This window comes from Balaenoptera physalus (assembly GCF_965194825.1).
Source record: "Balaenoptera physalus genome assembly, chromosome: 8".
In the NCBI taxonomy this organism is placed as follows: domain Eukaryota; kingdom Metazoa; phylum Chordata; class Mammalia; order Artiodactyla; family Balaenopteridae; genus Balaenoptera; species Balaenoptera physalus.
Genome location: NC_138887.1, coordinates 111,171,242 through 111,195,388, shown reverse-complemented (window position 1 = coordinate 111,195,388; position 24,147 = coordinate 111,171,242). Strand labels below are relative to the sequence as shown.

Sequence of the window (24,147 nt, the reverse complement as noted above, 5' to 3'; positions counted from 1 at the left end):
CTTAAGAATCCCACCAGATTGTCAGTTCCAGGAAGGCAGACTTTGTCTGATACTTCACTGAATCCCAATGTTTACAGTGGTGCCTGGCACATAGGAGTTTGAAAGATAGACAGCAACGAAAGCACGCAGTGCCTAGTGGTTCATAATGAAGCATCTGGATATTGATCTAAGTGTGATAGGAAGACTTCGGACATTTTTACACAGGGAAGTGATACGATTTCAGTTTTAAAAGGTCACTCTGGTTGCTACGCAGAGAACAGATGATAGAAAAAGCATTGGTAGGCGGTAGACCAGGTGTCCCTGTGGAGATGGCTACTAGAACACATCAAGCGAGGGATCACGGTGGCCTGGATTTGGAGGTTGACAATTGGTTCAAGATAAATTGGAGATTAGAGCCAATGGATTTACTGATGGACAGGGTGTGGGATCGGGGAGAGGGGAATCAAGCATAATTTGAGGAAACAGGGTGGATAGTGGTGCCATTATCGAGATCGGCAAGACAGAGGAAGGAACTGGTTTAGGGGAGGAGAATCCAATTCCGTTGGGGCATGTGAAATTTGAGATAAGTCTTAGCCATTGTGTGGAGATGTCAATTAGACATCAATTAGACAGCAGAAGGTATCTGATCCTAGAACTCAGAGAGGAAAAGAGGGTTGGAGATTTAAACCCAGAATGAATAAATGAATGCCTGAGGCCTACTCTCTGTATTAAATGGAAGAAGTTGTAGCCAAGACAGAATAGAAGAGTAGTGTAAATGCATTCAGTTCCCCTCAGTTACAAGAGAAAAATGTATTATCTTTGTGCACAAAAAGGAGTCTGAATTGTCATTGTCCTAAGACAATGAAAGCCCCTCCCACACTTGTCAACCTAACCTCATATTCATTTAAACATATTTGAGACCCATATGTCTCTAATTAGGCAAGATTTGAGGGATCTCTGGAAAGAAGTAAGAGAAAGAGAAATAGCCTTTTAAAATAATTCATAGACAGCAGTATTTGAAGCTCAGGAAAGAAAAGGAAGAAATATGAAAAATGAAAGTTGTTCCTTCTTAGGAAGGAAAAACTTCACACAACACTTAGCTCTCTGACAAACCAAGCGTGGCACAGGAAAATCAAATGGAAATTACTTCCTCTATGACTACAGGGAAGTCTACATCTTTATTCAGAATGGGGGGCTGGAATTGCCTGTTATATGGCTTCAGGGTCTACAAGAATTTAAGAAATGTGAACAAGGCCACAGAGGAAAATCAGAAGAAGCCATTGCTAAACTGACTACAAGACTCAGATGGGGTGGGGTGTGGGTGCTAGGGCACGTCACTGAGTTACACGAAAAGATCACAGTCACATAGACACTACGCTTGCCCTGACTTCTGGGGTCCGGAACACTTTCGTACACCTCACCTCACTCCCTGTAATATCATGGGAAACTGAAGCAAGCATATAAAAGAAATATGCTGTGTACACAGGTAAGGTATGGACCGTGTTGTGTTATAGGGGACAAGGGGTAGGGAGACAGTGATGGATCTGTCACAAGGGTCTTGGCGTCTGCAATGTTATCCTCTGTAATACCCAGTTACAGGTCTGATTTCTTCTAGGTAAGTATTTGAGTCTGAAATTTCCAGACAGACAGAAAGGTGTAAGTCTCTTTTCAGAGATGAAACCCTGCCTCTAAAATGCTGTGAGATTAAGCACGCTGAGACTACTTCACTTACAATGCAATGATCGAATATAGCTAAGGATGATTACAATTTAGGTGAATAATTAATCTTAAGGATCAGGATGATAAATGTTATTAATATTTGCTTGTGGAAAGGCATAGAATCCTTCCCCAAACACACATACACATGCACACACGACAACAACAACTAGTTGGATTTTTACTGATAGAAGGGATAGGCACATATCATTCTTTTTTTTTTTCTTTAAGTTTAATCAAAATACTTGGACTCTACATAGCATAAAATAATCTCAGTAGTATATAACGTATTCTATTTGAGCGGGGTGCTTGGTAAAATGTGTATTCCAGTTAGGAAGGCAAAAACCTAAAACATGTTGATATGAAACCCACAACGTTTAGATATGACAGAGAAGAGAATGTAGGGTATCATTTCCTAAAGGGGCAGAAAGGTTCCTACAATTGAACATCAGTAAGGTGGAGTCTCCTTTCTAACTGCCTTAGAAAGGTCTTCACACATGCAAAGAATATAATTGAGAGATCAGTTATTCCAAGTGTTTTGCTATCAATCCAAAACATTCACATACATCGTATGTCCAGATTTTTGTGCACAGCCAGCAAATATTGACATAATTAACTTTGTGTTGCCCCACCCTGTTAACCACTGCAGAATGATCAGTTCTAGGCTATTGGAGTGATTAGCACAAATGTATGAAGACTTTAATCAACTACTTCCCAAAATATACATCTAGCCCTAAACATTTTGTCATTGAAATATGCATTTTTAATATGTGACTAAATTTGTTTTCAAATCTACATTTATGGGTGGGGGGCAGAGTGCTAACTAACTTCTCAGTCTGTATCTAGAATAGTAAGAAATGATGGGTAGAAAAAGACAGCCCGTGTAAAATTCTGTAAATTAACATCCATTTCCAAATTCTCCAAAGGTAAAAGAATTCTCTGGTAGAATCATAATACACCTGAACAATCCCCCAGTTTGATAAAAAATCTTCCAAGAACTGTTTCATTGTTAGCCTGAGCTGAAACCTTCATTTCCCATATAGTGACACTTGTAATCAAGAAGGTGTACAAATTTCCAGTTATAAGAAAAATAAGTACTAGGGATGTAACGTACAACTTAATGACTATAGTTAACACTGCTGAATGATATAGAGAAGTTAAGAGAGTAAATCCGGAGGGTTCTCATCACAAGGAGAAAAATTTTTCTTTTTTTTTCTTTTATTTATTTTGTATCTATATGAGAGGATGAATGTTGGTTGAACCTATTGCGATAATCATTTCACAATATGTAAATCAAACCATCGTGTTGTACACCTAAGCTTACAGAGTGGATGCATGTCAACTATTTCTCAACAAAAATGGAAAAAATTGGAAAAACTATTTAAAAAAACTGTGAGTGCCTCTTTGAAAATGGCAGTTACACAAATGGGAGAGACTCTTACACTGGATGCGTGGGGTCCTTCTCTACACACCAAAGTGTTGTCCACCAGGGAAGAGAGCTTGGCCGGCAATTTTCTTTGACTCTTCGGTACCTTCCCTTCCATTCTCCTGCTACCCATTCTCCCGTAGCAATGAAAGATCCTTGGAAATCAAAAGTAGCTTCTATAAGGGAAGACCACCTCTCTGATCATTTGAAACCCCAATTTTTTTCAAGTTGAGTGTGAGAAGAATCTCCAGGTTGGTCAAAGGACAATGTGGAGGAGCAGTGGCTGACCAAGGGACCCCATCTCTGTCCCTGAGTATCACTTACTTTCCCTTAGGGTCCCCATACTTCATTACCAGCTCCACCCATACCATGTCGTTACTGTATATTATTATCTGACAATGCTCTTTCAAAAGGGGACAAAAATAAGCTCCCCTTAGCTCAGCTAAAATTAACTAGTGCCCTGGGGTTTTTTTTTGGGGGGGGGTCAATACAGAGCAGCGTTTTGTGAAAATCAAAAACACATGGGCTGGACTCAGTGACTCACTTCCAGAGGACAGAGAAAGGGAAAAATAGTAACTTTAAGAAACTTAAAAGTACTTACTATTTCTTAACTTACTTTTAAGAAATGTAAGAAATAGTGGCGAGACCAAGTGATCAAGGTTAACTTCACCAGTGATAAGCCATGTCATGCAGCCCCTCATGTAACACACTAAGGCAGGCACCTCACCTCTGTGGAATCCTGCCCCAAAGCCCATAACCCTAGTCTAACTGTGAGAAACACATCAGACAAATCCAGAATGAGGGACATTGTACAAAATACCTGAGTAATATTCTTCAAAACTGCCAAGGTCATGAAAAGCAAGCAAAGACTCAGAAATTGGCACAGACTAAAGAGATATGATGACTAAATGCAATGTGGCTGCTGGAACAGAAGAAGGACATTAGTGGAAGAAGTGGTGAAATTTGAATCAAGTCTGGAGTTTAGTTAAGAGTAATATACCACTATTAATTTCTTAGTTTTCACAAATGAACCATAGTACTGTAAAATGGTAACATTAGAGGAAATGAGGGAAGGATATAAAGTAACTCTCTGTACTATCTTCACAATTTTTCTCTAAATCTAACACTGCTCCAAAATAAAAAGTTTATTTAAAATATACTTGAGTTCCAAAAGAATCAACAGATCTTAATACAAAATGAAATCTTAATTTTTTTGGACACATTTTCTTTATGGTGATGATTTATTAAAATAATAAAAACAGCCTCCACGCATTATAGAAAATTACAAAATGTATACAGGTAAAAACTAAAAATCAAAATATCATATTTCTATGACCCAGAAATCACCTGTTACTATTTTAGGGTGTATTCTCTTTCTGTCTCTCTTTCTTATATATATGTATATATATATTTACCAATATGAGATTTTACAGTACATGCTGCCCTGCAGCCTTTTTTTGGTCAATGATTTCTTCATTTCCATTTCAGTAAACTTTCGTATCATCTAATACTTTTTATCATATTCAAATTTCCCTCCAAATGTTCTTACAACTTCTTTGTTCAAACCAGTGTCCAATCCAGGATGACTGCATCTGATTGTTATGTCCTTTAAATATTTTTAAACCTAGTAAGCTTCCCTTATTGACCCTGATTTGTGAAGATATTAGGCCAGTGGTTCCTACAGAATGTCTCAGCCTCCGGATTTGGGTAATTACTTCCTTCTGGTGATGCTTAACTTGTTCCTCTCCTCTATCCCCTGTATCTCCTAGGAACTGAAATATCAATCCAAAGGCTTGATGGGTTAAACACTTTTTTTCTAGAAAACACTCTAAGTGATATTATGTAGTCACGCTCAATTACATCACAAGACACAAAACTTCAGGCTGTTACACCATTAGTGATGTTATGATTGGTTACCAGATGAGGGTGGTGATAATCTTTTCCTTATGTTGTACAATTATGTTTTCCTCTTGAGACCAAAAAGTAATCTGTGAGTCAGTGTAATTTTGGTAGTATAACAAATATCCTTTTCCCGAATAGCTACTTACCCAGTGATTTTCATACTTATTAATAATACTTCCCTGAATCAATAATTTCATTGGGATTCATGAACTTATTTTTAAAATTCTTTCTTATTATTAGGTGGCTTTCTTCCATAAAGCACAGAATTCCGTAATCATTTGGGTCTATATGGCTACCCTTAACTATAGTTCCTACGGAAAAGACAGGAGAAATGCTGGCTGAAGCATTTAAAAGATTTTGTTAAGCATTAAGGAAGTACAAGTGGAGATAAATGCTGAGAGTATTACAAATATAAAATAGAAGATGCTTTGGCTGACAAAGATTAAGATAGGTATCCAGAGGACTGGCACAATTTCAAGTCACCTTGCCTTTGTCCCTGGGCTGGTCCCATCTAAACTCTTCTAGGCTTAAGGTCTAAAGGGATGTCCCCTTCTGGTGCTCAACTGAAGCTTGGTCTCTTTATATTATGTCTAAGAGTCTGGCCTCTTCCTCAAGAATAATCTCTCCCTTTAAGTGAGACCACCCTCCACCTCCTAATTAATATGGCAGTATATTAAATTCTCACCCATCAACATGGCTATTTCTAAATAAACTACAATAAGCATGGCTTCTTAAATATACTACAAGAACCACAGCCTCCAATAACCAAGAATTATACAGAGTAACAGCGGGTTCATTTCCTTGTGGCTTCCTTAAGAGAAAATGGTAGAAGAACCCCCAGAGTCAAATTCTTTTCCCTGGAACGGTCACTTTCTCTCACCCACCTATGCACTCACTCTTCTCTCCATGATGATGCACACAGCAAAGAAGGTGCAAGAAGACTGTGCAGAAGAGAGTTTGGACGTATTGTCTACACTGCAGACCTGTGTCTGTGAGCCTACATAGGTAATCACAACTATTACCTGCTGTAATAAGAAACAGGATGTAACAGAGTTTGCTCCTAACACAGACGTTTACTCCTGTCTGCTAAAATCAGCATCATAAAAGGTTTTTACTATACTCTTAACTCCTTGCCTTTTTCATTTAAAAATAAGGGTCTGACTTTGACAAGCTCTATGCAGTTGCAATCAAGATGGATGTAATGGAAGGATTTACTTTTTGCAATTCACATGACACATCACAATAACCCTGAAATGATGGGGCCAGTATTTTCAGGCTACAAGCGGTTTCAAATATGGGCCACACCAAGACCTTTCCATTATGTCAGAATCCATCAAGGTTATACAATTATAGGCATAATTTACTCATGTTAATTATTAAAATCACAGGGAGATGAAACATTTAAATGTATAAAGGAGCAAATGAAAGCAAACAGTAATACTCATCATCCAATATATAAAGTGAGGTGGTGACCTGTCCATCAAATATGCAAAATCCGGAAGGGAAAGCATCTGTCAGTATCCAAGGATACATTAAATTATGAAAAAGAAACATATGGAAATAGCGAGACAAATTCTCAAATCCCAGACATGGGACGTGGGGACATATATCTTAAGACAAACACAAAGTGAATACTGGGTAGGATGCAGAAGGTGTTAGGCACCCTGGGAATGTGTAAATGCAGTTGGTACCCTGCCTCATTGCATTTGGCATCTGTGGACTCTTAGGAGTGGAAGGTCCCTGGTAATGATCTAGCCTATCAGATTAAATTTTCACAAATTTAGTTCAAATGCCAGAGATGAATATATAGTCACTCAGAGAAAATGCCCTGGAAAAGTAAACACCAGAGTAAAATCAAGTGACAAGTTACTAGGTAGGGCAAGGAAGTCCCGTGAATGCTTAAGTAATTGTCACGTGAGGTGACACGTTCAAGAGCACTTTGAACGCGGCGGTTGCACAGGTGGGAGGGACTCTTTCACCAGACGAGCGTGAGGGTTTCTGGTCTGCACTATCGTTCTCACTCCACACCCGCCCGTCAGCGCACTCCCTCCCTGGAACGGTCACTTTTTCTCACCCAACTATGTACTCACTCTTCTCTCCACTGAGGATGCACACAGCAAAGAAGGTGTAAGAAGACTGTGTGTAGAAGAGAGTTTGGATGTATTGTCTACACTGCAGACCTGTATCTGTGAGCCTATATAGGTAATCATTTTAAAGAGTGGTTAGCCAATTGGGTGTCTGGCAACCCTAAGAGATGCCATATGCTCTCCCCTTAGAGGCACAGGGCCTGCTGATGGAGTCCCGTTTAAATGCTGATTTTCAGTCAAGAAGTGTGGATTAAGCACCATTTTAACACTGTGAGGCTGCAAAGGAGGTCCTGGCTCCTGGGTGTTTACAGTCCTGGGCTTCCCCTCGAAAACACTGGAGAGGGACGAAGCTCACCATGGTGACCCAGCTGTCATCGGCTGCAGGGCAGGCCTCCGCTTCACCTCACAGCCACTTTGTAAGGAAAAAAATGGGAGGAGGGGCGGGTCCTTTCAACATCACGGCCGTTTTCTTCCTTGTGCGTTCAAGTCCATCCCATAGAGAGGGGTTCGATGCATAACTACATGTTGGCCCACGGGAGGGATTTAGTGGCACACCTGGAGGTTCACATTCTGATTGCTGAGCAGAGGTTTCAATATTTTCAATCCCCCACCTCCGGACTCAGGTGGAGGAACAGAAAGCAGCACCGTGGTGGACTCTGCCGGGCTCACCTCGGGACCAAGCCCGCGTTTCCCCGGCGCTGAAGGCTCTCAGCTGGGCCCTGCCCTGGAGCTGCCCTCGGCAGGAGCAAGCTGTCTCAGCTGAGGTCATGCCCTGCCCTGGGGGCAGCCTGCATCCAAGGACGGTGAACGCAGGGGTGAAAGGTCTGGTCCCTGGGTCTCCACTGGGACTTCTCTGAAGGGTCACCCAAGCTCTGGAGCACCTCCTAGGCGGTGACAGCCAAATTAGAGTGAGTGTGAGAGAGAGAGGAAGGAGAGGAATTGGACAACTCTTCCAAGCTTTGCTGCAAAGAGGAGAAAAGATGTGGAGGACTAATTGGCAGGGAGAAAATGGGTTCAAGAGGAGACTTTTTTAAGATGAGAAAAGTAACAGATATTTGTACGCTGCTGAGATGGAGGGATGGAGAGAAAGAAAAGATGAGAGAAGCGAGGAACTGGCAGGGCAGCGTCGTGAGGTGTCAAGAGGAGATGGGATCTGGAGGGACCGGCTTTAGGTGGGAGGAGGGGGCACGCTGGCTGGGCACATGGGCTGACATGGCCTTAGCCAGTGGCCACTGGGCGCTCTGGCCCCATCGGCCCGACGATCTCTAATGCGGAGATGTATGCCGGGGGTCACAGCCTTCAGACCTTGAATATTCTGGTCTCGTGCATCCTGGTCTCACTGAAGAGATGAGAGGCATCTGAGAGATGGAGATGCCGAGTTCGTTTTAGCCTGGTGCCATTATACCCCCTTTCTGTCCAGCCCTACTTATTGTTATTCCACGTTTACATGGTAACTTCTGGCGGTTACAATTCTGCTTTGCTCACAGATCTCTGCCTACATGGGAGAAAAGAAGAGCTGGTCATACAAGCCACTGGCTATTCCTGCCCATGTAACCACTGAGCTGTCTGAGTGCACAGTCCGGCTTTTGGTCACTCTGCATCCTCTCAGGAAAGACGGATCCACTCCCAGAATGCTGACACCACCACGCTTCTGAGCACATGACAGAGCGGCATCAGATGACCGAGTAACAGATGCCCTGGCCTAAGTGGAGACAGAAGTGCTCATCTTCTACACTGGCCATGTGCAAGGAGGAGGGCTCTTCTTTTCTCATACTTAGGAGCTCATTAACCAACCTCCGAGGGGTTTGGCCTGGCAAAAACGATCCCTATTAAATATTAGCATATGTCACAGAGCCAGAGTCTGAAACACCCTGCCCTTCCTTCCTGTCCAAATCTCACTCACCCTCCAAGACTTAGCATAAATTCTCTCTCCAGGAAACCCCCCTCTACTAGTTTAGCCTAAGCTAGTTTCTCCTGGTGCTGAGCACAAAAGGAACCTCCTGTCGATGACGCCCGCCGGGAGACTTTTTCACACGTTATTTTCTGCCACCACTTGTATTTGTCAGCCCCCTTAACTGGATTAAAAGCTCCTTGAGGGCAGAGGTCACGAGCCATACATTCTGCGCACACTTCTCAAAGTTCTGGGGTTGCTCACCTGGAATACGAGCCCAGCTCAGGCACGTCCCACTCGATAGTGCCTCTCCCAGCTGCCACAACGGAGCCCAGCTACGTATCCCTCGCTCCCTGGAATCACTTTCTGAGCTGCTGGCCAGCGGAAGTCCTGGATCCTCGCTCCCTTTTCTTGGGGTCTCTCTTTTCTTTTAATTGAAGTATAGTTGATTTACTGATACAATGTTGTGCTAATTTTGCAAATGATGGGACCGACAAGAGCTTAACCTCCAAAGTGTACAAACAGCTCATACAACTCGACAACAAAAAAACAAACAACCCAATCGATAAATGGGCAGAAGACCTTAACAGACATTTCTCTAAAGAAGGCATACAGAAGGCAAGTAGGCACATGAGAAGATACTCCATATCACTAATTATTAGAGAAATGCAAATCAAAACTACAATGAGGTACTACCTCACAGGAGTCAGAACGGCCATCAATTAAAATGTCTACAGATAAAAAATGCTGGAGAGGGTGTGGAGAAAAGGGAACCCTCCTACACTGTCGGTGGGAATGTAAATTGGTGCGGCCACTGTGGAAAACAGTATGGAGGTTCCTCGGAAAACTAAAAATATAGTTACCCTATGATCCAGCCATCCCACTCCTGGGCATACACCCAGACAAAACTATAATGCTTGGGGTCTCTTGGCCACCACTCTTGATATGCTAAGACTGGGTCTTCCCTTTGAATCTCTCTGCAAGTTTCCTCTTCTTTCTGCGGCCGCTCCTGCTACCGCTCCCTGGACCTCTGTGGTTCAGTGATACACTTGGGGGTTCCCCCATCTGGTGCCAGGACCCTCTAACCTGGGGCAGACCTCCTGCTCATCCCTTGGGCCTGGGAGTGTAAATCCCACACAGAATCCATTGTTATTTGGGATGACTGAGGTCTGGGTGTGCTTTGTGCTAGGAGAAAAAGGGACAAAATAAGCAGAGATTTGTTCACTGCTTTTGCTTTTATGTTGTTCTCTTTGTTTGTTTTTCTTCAAGCTGGATGGTTCCTGAGCCTTCTCAACCAGTAGAATCTTTCCCCAGTTGCTGGCATATTTTTATTTTATGGTTTATTTAAAAGTCATGTGGAAAAAGCTGTTGTGGAATGAGGTAGGAAGTAATCCTAGCTCCAGGGAACAGATGGAATGACCCACTGGGACTCTGCCATGTCTGTTCCCAAGAAACAAAGTGGCAGAATGTATTTGTCTGAAGTGAATTTCCGTAAACCTGGGCTCAGAGCCAGTCTGCAGAGAGCAAGCTCCATTAGTAACACGGGTGGAAGTACTTCCCTGCTCAGCATTCTAGCTCAGGGAATAAGCAAAACACCTTCCTTTGAATTTTCCAGTCTGCTCAGACGTACAAACAAGAAAGTAAACAGGAGGTCAGCCATTTTAAACAGCTGGAGAAGCCCAGAAACCCTGCAAGGAGTTGCTGCTTTGAGAGAAAGTCAGTGCCAGAGAGACCAACAGAATTTTACCTTCTCTGTGGTGATAAAGTTACCCTCTCTCCCCTTTACACACACACACACACACACCCCAGAAAAAAAGAATAGAGGAAATTCTTAGACAGTATCACTTTAAGAAATTACATCTTTCTTCATTGATTCAAGAAACAAAATCTGAATATCTATACCTTATGCGGAATGAGTAGGTCCAGTGGGGAAGAAAAGCCAAGTTGAGGCTGAAGGGAGGTTGATCCTTTTCTACAGCTTGGAAACCTCTTAGGGGGACCAGGCAGGGGGGGAGGGGAGTGAGCCGCATTCCCCCATCATTATTTCTGGGATCAGCCCCACCTCCAGGAGGGGCCCACGGCCTCGTGGCTCAGGCTTTCCCACCTCAGAGGAAACGGGGGTCGGGTCCTCCCTGTCATGTCAAACACTCACTGACATTCCCTGACTTGAGAATTTTTCTTTGTTCAGACTCAGATGGAGGGGAACAAAAAAAACAAGCAGCAGGATCCTCTCACGAGAGAGGAGACAGAGGAGAAGACAGCCACGCAGAGGGGATCCAGGGATGCTTCCCACTCTGCTGGAAATCCTGGAGTGAAAATTAATCTTTCCGCGATCTTGCAGCCTGTCTCAAGAGCCTCACCAACGCTCATACCCTTCTTACCTCTAGCGTCACTATGAAGATAAGTAGATACGCACCACCAGTTATGTACAGTAATGTTCAGTGCACAGTACACGAGGAAACACTGACACGAGAGACACAGACACAATGACAAATGGAGGAATTATAACGCACCCGATGACAGAACGGGATTTGGTCGTTAGCTTCCAATTCTGGACGTACCTTTTTTTTTTTTTTTTTTTTTAACATCTTTATTGGTGTATCATTGCTTTACAATGGTGTGTTAAGTTTCTGCTGTATAACAAAGTAATCAGCTATATACATATATACATGTATCCCTATATCTCCTCCCTCTTGCGTCTCCCTCCCACCCTCCCTATCCCACCCCTCTAGGTGGTCACAAAGCACCGAGCTGATCTCCCTGTGCTATGCAGCTGCTTCCCACTAGCTATCTATTTTACATTTGGTAGTGTATATATGTCCATGCCACTCTCTCACTTCGTCCCAGCTTACCCTTCCCCCTCCCCGTGTCCTCATCTTGACGTACTTTTAATATCGTAAATTTTTTGTGATATGAAGTTACATCAAAAACAGGATCACAGGTTCATAAGTCCAGTCCATTCATGCAAAAATTCAATGAGATACACCCTTAAGTACCCTTTATGCACTTTACTGTATGTTCTAGCTCAAAAAAGTTTAAAATGTGTAAAGACAGTATGACACAGATCATTTTTCCTTTTTTATATTTTTCAACATTCCTCTGCTTTTCCAGAATGAACATGGCCTCTGCCCCCCACCTCTTGCCTAGTCTGGGGCCTCAGCCCTTGTGCTCCCCTGCTCCTCCATCCCGTTGGTCTTCAGATCTTTGGATGCTCCAAGGTCTACCTGGCCTAAAGGCCTTTGCCCAGAGCCCCGCCTTTTCCGCCCCTCACTGTCTTACTCCCATGTCTTCCCCCAGTTCATCCTTCAGGTCTCAGCTCAAGGTCACTGCCTCAGAGGACAGCCTTCCTTCCCTTCCCTTCCCTCCACCCCCCACCATGTAGGTCAGGTTAGAGCCCAAGCTAGCGCCCAGCACAACAGCTCATCTGTGTCTTGACCAATAAAATCTTCTGGTGTTAAGAGATGGCTTTACCAAACATGATGCTCTAGCGCTCAGCATGATGCCTGGTCCCTAAGAGGAACTTGAAAAGTAATTGTTGGATGAATGAATGGAGAACCTCCCCATCCTCTTATAAATAACTGGTTTGTAGAAGAAGTTCAAGCTCTCAAAGACACCACACGACAGAGCGTCTTCCCCCTTCTCTCTCCCCGTCCACGGGGCTGGGCGGGGGGTGCAGCCATCTCCACAGGGCTGGAAGCCTTTGCTCGCTCCACCCTCCTCCGCACGTGCGTGGCCCTTCCCGGGACTGAGGCCCAGAATCGCAGCAGCGCAACCCAACCAACAAACCAAAACCGAAAAGGGACATAAAGCAGCAGCTGTCCACGAAGGAGCAGCCCCACCTGCAAACGCCTTTGGAGTCAATTCACTATCAGCCACCCTCTTTCGGAAGCAAGAAGATTCAATAGTTTTAAGGTCCATAAAACAGCTTATAAACTGTCACAGGAGAGTGGCAGAGTATATTATGGCCTGGACAATCTGAGGGGTCTCTAGAAGGAAAATAAGGCGGAGGTGACCCAAAGATCTAGTCCAACCCGATAAAGACAAGGAAGTGAGGGGAAGAAGGAGAGAGAATGTTCTAGAAAGGGAGCAGAAGCAAAGGAGGAAAAAGGGAAGGAAAAATGAGAGAAATGGGGGAGAAAGTATGCAGAGTGAAGAGAGGGTTAAAGAAAAGCAGTGGAAACCAAACAAAATGGTGATAAAGAGAATAAGCAAAAATCTGAGGGAGTTGGGGAGTGTGCAGTTAAGAGAACGGAGGGGTTGAAATGCCAAGAAATCTGGGCTCCCTTCCCTCCTCCAAAACAAATCACCTCTGAGTTCATACAGGTGTGCAGTTTGTTAAATTCTTAACAACAAATAGGTTTTAAACACAAATAGATCCCTCTGGGTAATATGCAATCAAGTCACAGAGTCGGCATGGATATGAAAAGCAAAATACCTTGGGATAAGTTTGTCATGATCCTTGTGTGGAGGATTTTTGTTGGAGGAGGAAGAGGAAACAGAACAATTATTTCCCTCTTGCACTGGAACTCGTGGATGCATTTTCAGTGTCTGCAGGAACTGGAGGGGGTGATCAGAAGGAAAAATGAGAAGAGTGCCAAAGGATTCCATCAGCAGGCTCCCGGGCCTCCAGGGATCTAGTACGCAGGTTATTAATAATAAATACTACAAGCTTTTATTTTTATGATAGCTCCAGAGGAATGCACATGCTCAACAATCATCATCTCTGACCTTATCACATCCCTTCCAGGGTGATAACAAAATACTGAACAGTTGTAAAGTACTTAAATGCTTTACAGAAAGGTTTCCCCCAACATTGCATTTGATCTTCCAAACAGCCCTGGGAGATGGCGGAGATGGACATGTCTCTGTCTGACAAAAGAAGGAAAAGACATTCTGAGGGTTAAATGATTTGCCCAGGTCACTGCTGTGGGTTGAACTGTGTCCCCTAAGACTGAAACCCTAATCGCGGTTCCTGTGAATGTGACCTTATTTGGAAATAGGGTCTTTGCAGATGTAATTAAGATGGAAGTTGAGATTATACTGGAGTAGGGTGAGCCTTTCATCCAATATGACTGATAGCTTTATAAAAAGAGAAGACAGAGAAAGACACACCCGGAAAGGAGAATGTCATCTGAACACACAGACACAAAGAGAAGACGGCCACGTGATAACAGAAGCAGAGATTGGGGTGATGCAGCTGCAGCCCCGTTCAACCACCAGAAGCTGGAGAAAGAGCACGGCCCTGCCAAAACCTGGATTTTGGACTTCTAGCCTCTAGAACTGTGACAGAATCAATCCCTTGTTTTAAGCCACCAGAGCCTGTGGGGCTCTGGCCGCCCTAGGAAACTCACACAGTCACTCAGGCACAGCTGTGGGGTGTGACTGCCACCGCAGCCCCCAGGATTCCCTAATGCGCTCCCGTGAGGCTTATCTTCCCACCGGCCATCCCGCCACCCCGGCCACACTGGCCGGGCCACTCCTCTCTCCTTCCAGGCCACCAAGCCACCCCACATGGCTCACTGAGGCGCCCCATCACACAGCGCTAGTGTCATCTGAGCACCAAAACCTCTTCCCACTTCTCTTGACCCTTCTCAACAAATTCCATTTCGTTGGTCAGTGAGGAAAAAAGCTGATATTAATGTCTGTGAACCTTTGGTGTAAAATAGAAACATGGTGGCATTTATTTAGCACTCTGTGCCCAAAACTTTATATACATTTCCTTTAACCCAAAACATCCTTACAAGTCTAGGGATCGTCATTATCCCCATTTTATAGGTAGAGACTCAGAGAAGTTAAGGAAATGTGCCCCGATTTATACAGCTATTAAGGGGGCAACAATTGAATCCAGGAGCCTTAATCTGCAAGCCCCGACACCCTTCCATCAAATCGGAGCTCCAGTGTGGGCCTCCAAGTTTGACTGCCTCTTTTTAAGATGAAGAAACTGTCCTTTATCTTTGCCAAGGTCACACCCTGACTCCATCTTTAACTCACATCATGAGGGTCAAGTTGAACCCAGAATGTCAATGGTAGGGATTTAAAAGTAACAATCTGGGTGGAAAGAGCGAGGGTTCTCAAAGCTGCACTTACCCAGGGTTTTACTGAGAAAATGCCGAATGTCCATATCAAAGAAGGGAGGAGTGACGGCGATTCTGAGAGAGGGCCTCCAGTCTCCCCAGGTTGGTCCTTGGCACCATCCCTGGGCCACAGATGTGTTTTGTTTAGTCCACAAAGTGAAAAGAAAATTTTTTTTAATGAGTTATGACATCCAAATGTCAGGAGACATTAGCTTCAAATCTTGATTCCCAGCTTTTATTGGAAAAAGCAGAAGATCTGGCAATACAAGACCTACATTCTTGCAGGTGCCAAATGCCAGCTGCCTGTTACCTCTCTCTCATGGTGCCGCTTTTCCTACATCCTGACCACTTCCCTCTCAGATCACCTGCCTGGTCTGTGGAGTAGACGATGCACGATGTGATCCTGGGCCCAATTTTTTAATGGGTTCTTACATGGGAGAGGTATTTGCTTTGCAAGGGGGCACAGCCCAGAAGTGCAGCAAAAATGAATGACTAACTGTACCAAGGTGGTTGTCTCTTGAAAATTATTTTAGGACAGGAAAGGGGGGTTGCTCACCTTGTAAAATAAGATTTAAAGGAATTAGAAGACAAATCAAAAGAAGTCACATTTGTTAGATGCAGAAAGCATATAAATCCATTAACTCCAGAAGATGTAAAGCTATAACTAGATCCAAAAATGGTTTAGACACATTCACGGGTGATGAAAACATAAACAGAAATCCAGAGGGAGTTGAGGCAGTTCATGGAGCCCCTTCACCCTTCAAAGGCCACACGGAGGTTGGCCACCGCTGAGTCCCTCCTTGCCCCGGGCTTATCTTTGTTGAGAAGAGCACTAAGAGATCTAACTTCCAAAGAAATCTCTTTTTCCCACCCCTGCACATAAAGGAGAGAGGAGGGAAAGTTCATTGACACGTAAAGAAGCTCATCTTGGGGAACCACTCAGCCTTGAACAGAGGAAGCAGCCCTGCAATCAGAGGTGGGTGCAAGTCCTGGTCTCCCACTTATCAGCCTGACCGTGGCCAATCACTCCACTGATCTTCAGTTTCCCTCCCTTGAAAATTGAAACCCTCCTGTCAACTCCAAGGGGTTACTTGGCAGGTCCTCCGAGGCCATACATGGAGGCACTTCGTGGACATGGTCATGATATCTTGAGTAACTGACCAGCCAAAAGCTATGCACGATGGACTCAGGGAAGAGAACGATGTGTAATGCATGTTGCTCTAAATAATCTGGCTCTCGACGTCAAGATCCTAAAGGAATTCCTAGCTGTTTACTAACCCCCCAAAGGCAAACCCCGAGGGTGTCATACTAGCCCCATTCATGAGTCACAGTATTCTGACTCACATTAAGATTTGCTCACTCTTCTTCTAGCATTAACGAGCTACTCTGTTTTAGGCCCTGGAGGCTTTTGTGATGATCTTGTCTCCCCTGAATTTTCTGCCCTGCCAGCTCTCCAGAGTCCACAGGCATGGGGACTCATGGCCTGCTACATCCCTGGAGGAAAGCCTAACTTTTGCCTTCCCAGCCCTTGCTCTGTCTGCTCAAAAAATGTCCCTCCTTGTCTGCTGTGTCTGACTTCACCAGGGTTTCTCCAGATGGCCAGCCAGCTAGCCGCCTGCTCTGGATGGCAAGAGCTGCCCACTGAGCATTTGTTGGTGGCTAGAGGAGGGAAGAATACAGCGTGGGCGATTTCCTGCCCACCTCCTATAACTTTCAAACTGCTCAATGCATGTCTGCCCAGCGGAGGTGGGAACTCACAGATGCTGTCCCAATTGCTCACTGATGTCCAGAAACCAGACCCTCAGCCAGTCCTTCACCCAGAATGTCAGCAAAGGTACGATGCTGACCTCAAAGCACCAAATGTCCAACGGAGGGTTCCCTGATCCCGAGAGCCAACTGCCCATGTCCATATTCTTAGATCGACACTTTGATCATAAAATGACCTAGACCTCCCTGTTCCATGGAGCTTTTTTAGTGGGCAAATTAATAGTCTGGTTAATTAATAGGTCTTTTAAAATACTGTACATGTGTTAAGCTTTCACCCTTATGAGAGAATCGAAGAGGAAACAGGCAGTTTCATAGATGCCAAGGGGCCAGCGTCTTACCCTGGAGCCTGAAAGACGATTAGGCTGCAGGCATCTTGTCTGTACATTTCAAAGCCAAAAAAGGTCCACTTTGGCATGACTACCGTGCCCTGTATTTATTTCCTTGCACCAGAGTCGGGATTTTTGTCCCAGCAAATGGCCCTGGTGGGAATGTCCCCTTCCACTGCAAAATAAAGGTCCTACTGCTGCCACCTAGGCCCAAACTGCATGTTATGTCTTAATTTGTGGAGCCTATTGAAGAGCACTAATTGTGATCGCCAGATAGCGGGTCCCTCCTGTGACTTGGCACACTAATTAGCAATGGCATTTGTCAGACTAGCTGTCTTGCGGCAAAGGGGTCTGGAAAGCTGAATTAATTTTTAGCCATTGCCATGCACTAAAGATGCTTTGCCTTGTAAGAATAATCAACCTCCTCACCTCCCCTTTTCCAAGAAGGATGGGTATGAAAGTGTCACAGAGACAAATTTCCATTTGTGGTCTGCACTACAGTTATAGTTGGGTTTGCAAATTTGCAAATTCTAAGGCCTACAAGTGTTGGTAGGCAGCTAATTTTAATGATGAAGTGGGCTGGGTGTAAGAAACATGCAGCCTACTTTATCTATTCTTTTGTTTCCCGACTCTTGAGAAAGACAGTCTCTATTATGAGAAAAAAAAAAAAGCATTGCAAGAGTGATGATAAACTAACCCTCAGCCTCAGTGTCATGTAGACAGTAAAGCAAAGGTGACAGTCTCAAACTAGGAAACACGTGATAGGACAAAGGTTACCCTGCTCCAACCCGAGTGGCATGCAGTAATGTAGGCCTAATGTTGCCAAGATGTCTACTTGTTTTGAAACCAGAAACATGAATTTTTATGCAAAGCCTCCTGATTATTAAATGTTGGCACCTATTTTTTTAAACATGTAAAGTGGGTAGGTGAAACGACGCACGTCTTACCAAATCAAGACCTCTGGGGCAGTCTTGCAAGCTCAATTCAAGCCATTTGTTCTTGTTCGCCTCTCCCCCCAAATGTGCCATGGATATAGAGAAATTGAAGATTCTTCCATTTCAAAAACAGAACTGATTTTCCAGTACAGTTGGCCCTAGCTATCCACGGGTCCTGCATCTGCGGATCCAACCAACAGCAGACTGGGTTGGCTGAATCCGCGAAAGCAGATTCCATGGGTGCAAAATCCACAGGTTCGGCAGGCAGACTAAGGGACCTGAGCTTCCACAGATTTTTGATCTCCACAGGAGGTCCTGGAACCAATCCCCTGAGGATACCGAGGGAGGACTGTACGTCCTCTGAGATACTGGACACTGTGATTGGGTTGTTCCTCCACTCCCTGCTTCCTCACCTTAAAACCCAGAGGGATGGTAGAAACAAATGACCTCTTGGTGCCAAACTCTGCCACATCCCAGGTAAAGCAATGAGGAGCAGAGAGGTCACCATGTCACATGGCCAGCCAGTGGCAGGGTGGTGCCTTGGACCTAGGTAGTGTCAAGACCCCCAGACCATATTCTCTCCCTTCAAACAGCCTCTTATTCTGGCACACTACCTGGGAAGATATCCACAGAAGGCATCACGTCCTTCCTGGTTTAATGCCTTTTTGACCTTCTCTTCTCTTCTCTCTGCCTAGAGAAGCTCCACTCACTGTTTCCCTTCTTTGAGGCTTTTTATTGTGTGGCCAAATTGCCCACAGTGATTAATGTTCTCCTTGCTGTCTTCCCTTGGAACCCTGAAGCATCACCAAATGGTCATTTTTTTTTTTCTTCGACCAAGGAGGATTAGATGATGTTCTGTACCCAAATGCCCTCTAACATGTTTGATCTTACTTATAACTACATCTAAAACCCAGAACCTAATCTAAATCCCAGATGGAGAAAGCAGTCAAAACACTGTATTTTAAGCCCAAATTAGTTAAGAATGCATTTGGTTGCAAGCAACAGAAAATCTGAATTATGAGAAGTTGAGGTCGTTTAAGTATTCTACACAACACTAGTTCTGGGAATGAGTTGTTACAGTTAGTGAAGGGGCTCAAAAATGTTAGGGTGCTGGGTCAGCATTCTGGGTCTCTCTTGACTGTTCCATCACGTTCGAAAGACAGCTACAGCCACTGAAGAAATTATGGCTGCGTGCTAGCATGCCAAGCAGGAAGGAAGGCGCAGAGGAAAAAAGGCTTGCTGCTCACAAGGATCTCACCTTTTATTTGGAATCAAAATCCTTTCCAGAAACCCCCAGAAGACTTCTCCTTTCCTCTTATTAGCTACAACAGTCCCATAGACACCCCTAGATGCAGAGGAAGCTGGCAAGGGAGTGTCTGTCGGAGCAGAATGACATGACCATCACTGGCTCTTATCAGTCATGGTCCATCCTCCAAGGCTGTCAGAGGAACCTACCTTCCCCTCCTTATCCTTATGTGAACAGAATCTGGGTTCTGTTAGCAGGGAAGGGATGGTCACATAGCTCTTCTATAGGCAAAGTATGCCACAAGCTAAATTTACAAAACAAATACATTAATTATCAGAATGAGATGGCATGCACCCAAGAATTCTGAGGGAACTGAAGAATAAAACTGGCCAAAATATGTTACCCACGCATATAAATGGCCACCAATTCTAAAGACTGCTTTCCTAAAAATGTATCCCCTATTCATAAGAAGAACTCCAAGGTGGATCTGAAGAAATGGCTGGTGGCTTCTCTAATAAGAAGCTACGAGCCACTGCGAGCCTAATTGTCTCTGTAGCCCTCGTAAGAATAGGTTATCATCACAATTGTTTATAGTCATTATGGATAGAATAAGCTAACAATCGAGTTAATGATAATGCGTCAATTAGGAGAGATTGGAGCACAGGTTGCGATAGAGTGAATCTGAGAGGCTGGATAAGACCATGGCAGTTACTATAAGAAAATGGTAAAGAGAAATTCAATACAGAACTTCGACAATACCATCAAGTATGTTAATTATGCCAGATTCAACTGCAAGGAGGGCAGCAAGCTGGTGGGCTGTACCCTGAGGCAGAACTGGTAAGTACATCTCACTAAGACCAGATGTACCCTGGAAAGGCAGGAAGAAAACAGAACATCAATAAACCACTGAGTGAAAAGGCTTGAAAAAAAGATACTAGTGCAAGATTCCTGGATTTTACATGAAAGAGTCTCCCAAATAGAAATTCCTGGGACCATTCCATTCAATACCAAACGTAGCACCTATTTTATGAAAAACAGCTGATCACTCTGAGTCAGTTAAGGTAACTATGAACTGTCTATGCAGGAGTACATACAGAGGTGAGTGGGTGAGTGAGTGAGTGAGTGAGTGTGAGTGTGTGTGTGTGTGTGTGTGTGCGTGCGTGTGTGTGTGTGTGAAAGACTGAAGCTCTGGGAAAGACTTAGTAACTAATAGAGCTCTTGAAAATCAAAACTTCCACATCCTTTGATGATATGTCTGAACTCCATCTCCCAGAGATCTAATATTTATTAAAATATTCATTTTTAATAGATGGTTATACAATCTAAGCATCCTTACAATGGGAAATTAACATGGTTCAAACAAGAGAACACTTATATCTGCCTACCTCTTAGAATTTTCGAGAAAGGAAGAAGGAATCGAAATAAAGAGGAACAGAATTTCTTCATCATTAATAAAAGCTTCTCCACTCAATGCTTTTTCAATTTATTGAATGAACTGTGATGGAACTGAGGAGACAGGGTAGGGTTAGGGTTTCACAGATAAAGAGCTGTTAGGGAACAGAGTATTTAAGAAACTATCTCTGAGTACAGAAGCAAAATATGAAGAGCCTGGTTTCTCAAAGATAAGCACCAGGCCAGTGCTGTTTAGCATCTCCAAAAACAATGTTTAGGAGAAAGGACATAAGTGTGTCTCACAGATGACACCAAACTGGTATGGGGAGAAAATACTCAAGCTTATTGAAAAAAAGACACAGGAAACTCTTACAAACCTGGGCATGCTATAAAAATATCTGTGATATCTATTGGTGGTATTTGTAATGGTTTTAAAAACCCTGAATTTCAATTAGATGTTAGTGGAAATAAAGACGCAAATTCTCCCATCCAGAGACAGCAGAAGCAAGAAGAACTACAATCCTGCAGCCTGTGGAACAAAAACCACATTCACAGAAAGATAGACAAGATGAAAAGGCAGAGGACTATGTACCAGATGAAGGAACAAGATAAAACCCAAGAAAAACAACTAAATGAAGTGGACATAGGCAACCTTCCAGAAAAAGAATTCAGAATAACGATAGTGAAGATGATCCAGGACCTCGGAAAAACAATGGAGGCAAAGATTGAGAAGATGCAAGAAATGTTTAACAAAGACCTAGAAGAATTAAAGAACAAACAAACAGAGATGAACAATACAATAACTGAAATGAAAAATACACTAGGAGGAATCAATAGCAGAATAACTGAGGCAGAAGAACGGATAAGTGACCTAGAAGACAGAATGATGGAATTCACTGCTGCGGAACAGAATAAAGAAAAAAGAATGAAAAGAAATGAAGACAGCCTAAGAGACCTCTGGGACAACATTAAATGTAACAACATTCGCATTATAGGGGTCCCAGAAGGAGAAGAGAGAGAGAAAGGACCAGAGAAAATATTTGAAGAGATTATAGTAGAAAACTTCCCAAACATGGGGAAGGAAATAGCCACCCAAGCCCAGGAAGCGCAGAGAGTCCCATACAGGATAAACCCAAGGAGAAACACACCAAGACACACAGTAATCAAATGGGCAAAAATTAAAGACAAAGAAAAATTATTGAAAGCAGCAAGGGAAAAACGACAAATAACATACAAGGGAACTCCCATAAGGTTAACAGCTGATTTCTCAGCAGAAACTCTACAAGCCAGAAGGGAGTGGCATGATATACTTAAAGTGATGAAAGGGAAGAACCTACAACCAAGATTACCCTACCCGGCAAGGATCTCGTTCAGATTCCATGGAGAAATCAAAAGCTTTACAGACAAGCAAAAGCTAAGAGAATTCAGCACCACAAAACCAGCTCTACAACAAATGCTAAAGGAACTTCTCTAAGTGGGAAACACAACAGAAGAAAAGGACCTACAAAAACAAACCCAAAACAATTAACAAAATGGTCATAGGAACATACAAATCAATAATTACCTTAAATGTGAATGGATTAAACGCTCCAACCAAAAGACACAGGCTTGCTGAATGGATACAAAAACAAGACCCATATATATGCTGTCTACAAGAGACCCACTTCAGACCTAGGGACACATACAAACTGAAAGTGAGGGGATGGGAAAAGATATTCCATGCAAATGGAAATCAAAAGAAAGCTGGAGTAGCAATCCTCATATCAGATAAAAAAGACTTTTAAATAAAGAATGTTACAAGGGACAAGGAAGGACACTACATAATGATCAAGGGATCAATCCAAGAAGAAGATATAACAATTATAAATATATATGCACCCAACACAGGAGCACCTCAATACATAAGGCAACTGCTAAAAGCTATAAAAGAGGAAATGGACAGTAACACAATAATAGTGGGGGACTTTGACACCTCACTTATACCAATGGACAGATCATCCAGACAGAAAATTAATAAGGACACACAAGCTTTAAATGACACAGCAGACCAGATAGATTTAATTGATATTTATAGGACATTCCATCCAAAAACAGCAGATTACACTTTCTTCTCAAGTGCACACGGAACATTCTCCAGGATAGATCACATCTTGGGTCACAAATCAAGCCTCAGTAAATTTAAGAAAATTGAAATCATATCAAGCACCTTTTCTGACCACAACGCTATGAGATTAGAAATGAATTACAGGGAAAAAAATGTAAAAAACACAAACACATGGAGGCTAAACAATACGTTACTAAATAACCAAGAGATCACTGAAGAAATCAAAGAGGAAATCAAAAAATACTTAGAGACAAATGGCAATGAAAACACGACGATCCAAAACCTATGGGATGCAGCAAAATCAGTTCTAAGAGGGAAGTTTAGAGCTATACAAGCCTACCTCAAGAAACAAGAAAAATCTCAAATAAACAATCTAAAAACCCAAAGTTAAACAAACAAAACCCAAAGTTAGCAGAAGGAAAGAAATCATAAAGATCAGAGCAGAAATAAATGAAATAGAAACAAAGAAAACAATAGCAAAGCTCAATAAAACTAAAAGCTGGTTCTTTGAGAAGATAAACAAAACTGATAAACCATTAGCCAGACTCATCGAGAAAAAGAGGGAGAGGACTCAAATCAATAAAATCAGAAATGAAAAAGGAGAAGTTACAACAGACACCACAGAAATACAAAGCATCCTAAGAGAATACTACAAGCAACTCTATGCCAATAAAATGGACAACCTGGAAGAAATGGACAAATTCTTAGAAAGGTAGAACCTTCCAAGACTGAACCAGGAAGAAATAGAAAATATGAACAGACCAATCACAAGTAATGAAATTGAAACTATGATTAAAAACCTTCCAACAAACAGAAGCCCAGGACCAGATGGCTTCACAGGTGAATTCTATCAAACATTTAGAGAAGAGCTAACACCCATCCTTCTCAAACTCTTCCAAGAATTACAGAGGAAGGAAGCAACACTCCCAAACTCATTCTATGAGGCCACCATCACCCTGACACCAAAACCAGACAAGGATAACACAAAAAAAGAAAATTACAAACCAATATCACTGACGAATACAGATGCAAAAATCCTCAACAAAATACTAGCAAACAGTATCCAACAACAGATTAAAAGGGTTATACACCATGATCAAGTGGGATTTATCCCAGGGATGCAGGGATTCTTCAACGTACACAAATCAATCAATGTGATACACCATATTAACAAATTGAAGAATAAAAACCATATGATCATCTCAATAGATGCAGAAAAAGCTTTTGACAAAATTCAACACCCATTTATGATAAAAACTCTCCAGGAACTGGGCACAGAGGGACTCTACCTCAACATAATAA

At 43.0% G+C, this 24,147-nt stretch overlaps 1 protein-coding gene across 5 annotated transcripts in view; it reads right to left on the bottom strand.

Annotated features, from left to right (window-relative positions):
* The window catches only part of TMEM178B (transmembrane protein 178B), a 349,130-nt gene that overhangs the window by 84,107 nt on the left and 240,876 nt on the right, over nt 1-24,147 (bottom strand). The window contains exon 1 of one of the 5 annotated variants that reach the window (XM_082473136.1): nt 13,437-14,470. The exons of the other annotated variants lie outside the window; for them this stretch is intronic. Coding sequence (XP_082329262.1) covers nt 13,437-13,455 — 19 coding nt within the window. The 5' untranslated portion in view covers nt 13,456-14,470. Of the gene's footprint in view, nt 1-13,436; nt 14,471-24,147 lie in introns of those variants that run through there. 5 annotated transcript variants of the gene reach the window in all.